Source organism: Buceros rhinoceros, unplaced genomic scaffold (assembly GCF_000710305.1).
Source record: "Buceros rhinoceros silvestris isolate BGI_N320 unplaced genomic scaffold, ASM71030v1 scaffold24231, whole genome shotgun sequence".
Lineage (NCBI taxonomy): Eukaryota > Metazoa > Chordata > Aves > Bucerotiformes > Bucerotidae > Buceros > Buceros rhinoceros.
In genome coordinates, this window is record NW_010392856.1 from 1,808 (window position 1) to 6,588 (window position 4,781).

Sequence of the window (4,781 nt, forward strand, 5' to 3'; positions counted from 1 at the left end):
ACATGATTGCGTAACTTTTTAAGTTTAACTCGTGCTGGACTTAATTATAAGGAAGTATTTTAACCAGGTAGATCACTGTGGAGCAAAGAGCTTATCTTTCCTGTTTTTGTAATTACCTAGCAGATCAATCATAGGCTTGCTGTGTCCGTGTTGTACTGGTGTGGGGTTTCTTATATTTTTTTTCCCCTAATAAAACACTGTTTTAATTAATTCTGTAGAATCTACTGGGTAAACATGTGAGAATTGATTCTGCTGGAAGAGTTTACTTTGGAAGAATTCCATATGTAATCTTCTAGCTTCACAATTACAATACTACATTTTTACACGTGTGTGTTTGTCTTTTCACAAATCAAGAGAAAAGAACTGAGAAAAACAGTGTGTCTGGTATTCTTTGCAGTGGATATTACTGTCTATCGTAATGGCTACCATGGAGATCTGAACGAGACATTTTTTGTTGGTGAAGTTGATGAGGGTGCAAGGAGGCTTGTCCAAACGACTTACGAGTGCCTAATGCAAGCCATCGATGCAGGTAAATCCTCTGGCCAGGGGCTGAAGCAGTATGGGATGGTTCTTGATCATGAGTGCTCGTATTTCCTACTACCCAAGAGTGACTTCTGTTGCAGAATGCAGAAAATCTCTCTTCACCCCTACCAAACCTGATGGTTATTTCAGAAAGCTAATTATGATTTTTGGCTGTGGGAGCATGCCAGAGAAGACGGGTCCATATCCTTCAGTATCTGCAGAACTTTTAATTGCATTGCCTCAGATCTATCTCAAGACAGCTTCACTGAGACATGCAATGGGATGGTAGAAAGGTAGCTAGAGACTGTCATGTTCAGCTTCATTCACAAAGGAATAAACTAAGTTCTATCAGACAAACAGAGAAAACAAACAAAAAATCTCCCAAGCCCCTGGCAATATTGGTATTGTCTGTATCTTTTATCCCTGCAGCTTCTTAAAATTTCCAGTAAAATCTACTCGCTTCATGGCCCCTAGAGATTGAAGTTTAAGGTGCTATATACAAAGGCTTTAAACTTGCATTTAATCTAAAGTAAATGAAAAAACTATAACAAGCTTTATTTGGTTAATGATTTGGAGATAGCTAGCCAAGCTGAAAAGACAAAAATCCATATGAAAGATGTCTTGCTTATCTGTTCTGTGATCAAGAAAAGACTGTGGAGTCGAGCTGCGCAGAATGTAAATTACATCTTTATTATGCTGAAATGACCACTGTGCTTTTCAGAGCTAAATCAGAATAATGTTTATCTTTGTTCCTGTACTTTATTGTTACAGCAAATGTTATATGTGGTGTCTCTTCCCTTTTGTATTCTGGCTTTGATGTATAAATGATGTCAGAAATTCACTTTAATGTTCATTATATTGAGACTTAAATTCTCAATGTAACTTTTCTTTACCAAGGTTTTAGGTGCTGAACAGGTTTTAATGGGTTTTAGACATCCCCTGCTAGTAGGAATTTTGGCAGCAACTGTCTTAGCTGTTAAAAAGGTTTGCCTCTCCCCTGTTTAAATCATCTTAATTTCTAGAGCTCTCTCTAATTAGGAGATTTGTATGAGAGGGAGAAGCAAAGGGCTCCTTGCTGCATTGAGATGAGTTGCTTGGTATAATCAGGCCTAAAGGAGATGGTACTACCTCACAACTGTGTAGCACAAAATCAACAAGTTAACTTTTCCTCTCTTCCCCACCTTGTCTTTGTTGTTGTTACTGTATTTTGAGGAAAGCATGCACATTCCAATAATCTAAATTTCTTGTTATTTCTGTAAATTCAGCTTACTGATTTAAGTTGCAGTTGTTTACATTAGCAGAGAATGGAACTAACAGTCTTACTTACATAAAGTTTTAGCTATGTATGTGAACTCTGCTTAAGATGGCTCCATATAACCACACAACATCTGGCTCCTGCAGGAACAGCATTGATTCAGGTTGTGAATGATCTTAAAATAGCATTTACATTCTTACTTCTTTTTAGTGCCTCAAGGTTGCTTTTGCTATTTATCTTCATTAGTTGATGGATGAGACGTTGTTTCTTCTATGGTATTATTAGTCCCTTATCCAAGTGCTCGAAGTGAGGTTTTCATACCAGTTTCATCTATTTCAAACTTTTAAACTTTAACGGCTTCCTAAAAGGATTGTCAGAAAAGTTAGTCCTGCATATGAACATTCTTACTTGCTGTAGCATTGCCTCTGTAAATCTTGTCTAAGAGTAGAGATACCCATTTTGGTTTGTTTTGGTTTTGTTTTTTGGTTTTTTTCTCCCCTTCTTGGTCATTCATTTTTCCTCTTTATTTGTGAGCACTTTTCACATAGTAGTGGAGTCGTAAGTGTACATTAAAATACAGTCCATACACTGAAAGGAGTGCAGCTCTGGGTATAAGAAGTTAACAAGTCCTTTGAAAGTCTTTTGCTCTCTTTAATTTCAAGCTTCATCATCCTTTTTTAATATATGAGCACTTAGGTCTATAAAAGGAAGAAAGTAATGGTCTTGTGAAGAGAGAGTTTTCTCTCTCATTTTCTCTTTTATGAGATTGTTTCCTCCTTCTCTCATGTTACTGCACTCACATACATGCTTGGTGGATTAAGTGATCATAGGAAGTTGCATACTAGAACAGATAGCCGTGCAAGCCACGAGTGCTGTAGAGATCCTAGTCTGAATGCTGCTTGATGGTAAGTTGTGTTGAAAGAAGGCTCTATAAATTTTCATCTGTATCTCTTTAATTTTGCAGTAAAACCTGGTGTTCGGTACAGAGAACTGGGAAACATTATTCAGAAACATGCTCAAGCAAATGGATTTTCAGTGGTTCGGAGCTACTGTGGGCATGGAATCCATAAACTTTTCCATACGGCCCCTAATGTGCCACATTATGCCAGTGAGTATTCATTCCCTCTGGATTGTCCTGTAGTCAAGAAGTGGTTTGCAGTAAATGCAAACCAATTTACCTCTTGCCTGTATTTTAGTAAAGTAGCATGTTGCCTGGCAGCCATCAGCTTAGCATTTTTGCACTTGTGAAGTAATTTTTTTCTAAACTCTGGATCATAACATGCTTTATGAACATAAATAAGGTGAATATATTGCATACTGGGACATTCTGTGCCTACGCTAATGGTTAGTGCTATCTCTCATCTGTACTGGCTTGGTGCTTAATGGTTTTGCCTGAATTCTCAGCTTGTCCGTTAGACATCCTCGTCTGACGTGAATGGGCAAATGTTTCTATCTGTAGAAGGTCTAAGAAAAAACGTAGTGCCATTTCCAGATGTAAATAAAAGGCTTTTTGAATGGTATAGATGGGTGTTGTGCCTGAATCTGGGTCCTGTTATGTTTTACTGTTCTTCATTGGAGTGTTGAGATCTGGTGGTCCTGGAAACTTCTTTGCAGTGTGTGGCAGAGGAGGAACTACCTTTCTCCAGCAGGTTCTCAGCTGTAGAAATGTCCATGTCCCCTCGACAATTTCTGCCAGCAGGACTGAGAAACAGCATCTGCAAAGGAGGGAAGGTTAAGTGCCAGCGGACAACTAAGGATAGAATCAACACTATAAACCAGTGATAAACAGCTCACGTCCACTGCAGCTACAAAGCTTCCCTGATCGGACATTTATTTCCTCAGACCTGACAGATGCCTCCATCTTCCCATCTCCTAATAATCTTTAACACAGGTTATAGTTATAGATTAAATCTAGCAGTTCCTAGCTTTTTATGTTGTCATTTCCCTAAATTATTCTTTCAGAGAAAGAGAAAATCTTAATGACAGGGTAGAAGGGTATCAATTCCGGGTATTTACTTTTTGTCGTGGAAAATGAAGAAAATCTGGATTCTTTGGAGATGGAGGACATTTTATACCAATTAAAATGCAATCCAAGAGAAAGGGAACTTTTGTCTTTCCTACCGGTTGGGAACTTTGAACATCCTTCTTGGGCGAGCCAAAGTGTGTTTCCATAAAGGAAGATGCTGGAGGTTTTTTCTGGCATTTTAAAATACAAATTCACAGCAAAAGCAAAGTGGAAAGACCTCCTGGATGGGGACTCAGTATGTAAGAATTGTTGCAAATTGTCTAGGGCAGCAAAGTGACTTGGAGCTAACTGTTCCTGTGCAATACTGGAGTTTGATACAGCTCTCCCATGCTGAGCTGAGTCAGCAGCTGCACTGCCTCGCTAGGTGAAACAGGGCACAGAGGGCTGAAGCCTTTCCTCGCATTACCAGACGTGCTATGCGTCAGTTTGTGTGCCTCCACGTAAACATTTTTGGTGTGTTTAACATCAAAAAGTTCTAGTGTTGTTGTCCTGGATGCCTTGAAATTCTCTGCTGTTTTATGTTAGCTACAGATATGCACCGTTATCACCCTGACGCTGCTGTGACCCCATTACCCAGAGTAATGAGGGGGACAGTGTTGTCCATCATTAACGGAATCACAGGATTACATACCTGCTATCGAATTTTGACAATTTATTGGAGCTAACAGTTCAGTGGAGACAAAGTAATGTTTCAAGTCTTCTCTGAATATCTTAAGTGCTTATTTTTTTTTTTATTCTTAAAATGATGTTTTTCATCATAGAAGTCTGCAGAAATTCCCGTATTACATTTGTTCAGTGTTTTTATAGAACTGGAGTGTTGGAGAGAAAGACAGCAATTAATTTTAAGCTCCTTGAGTAAATATTGCACTGTTGGAGGCAGGGGATAAGGAAAGAACTATGGGAAATCTTAATGTAGAATTAAAAATGGACAAACGAATGGGTTGTCTCTGAAGGGCTTTTCTGACATAACAGTATTCC

General features: G+C 38.6%; 1 protein-coding gene across 1 annotated transcript in view; it reads left to right on the top strand.

The window, feature by feature from the left end:
* Positions 1-397: 397 nt before the first annotated feature.
* The window catches only part of LOC104500930 (methionine aminopeptidase 1), a gene marked incomplete at its 5' end in the record, with an annotated part of 5,117 nt that continues 733 nt past the window's right edge, over positions 398-4,781 (top strand). Inside the window, 2 exons of the mRNA XM_010144659.1 lie at positions 398-529; positions 2,742-2,885. Of these exons, the coding sequence (XP_010142961.1) occupies positions 398-529; positions 2,742-2,885 (276 nt within the window). The remainder of the gene's footprint in view (positions 530-2,741; positions 2,886-4,781) is intronic.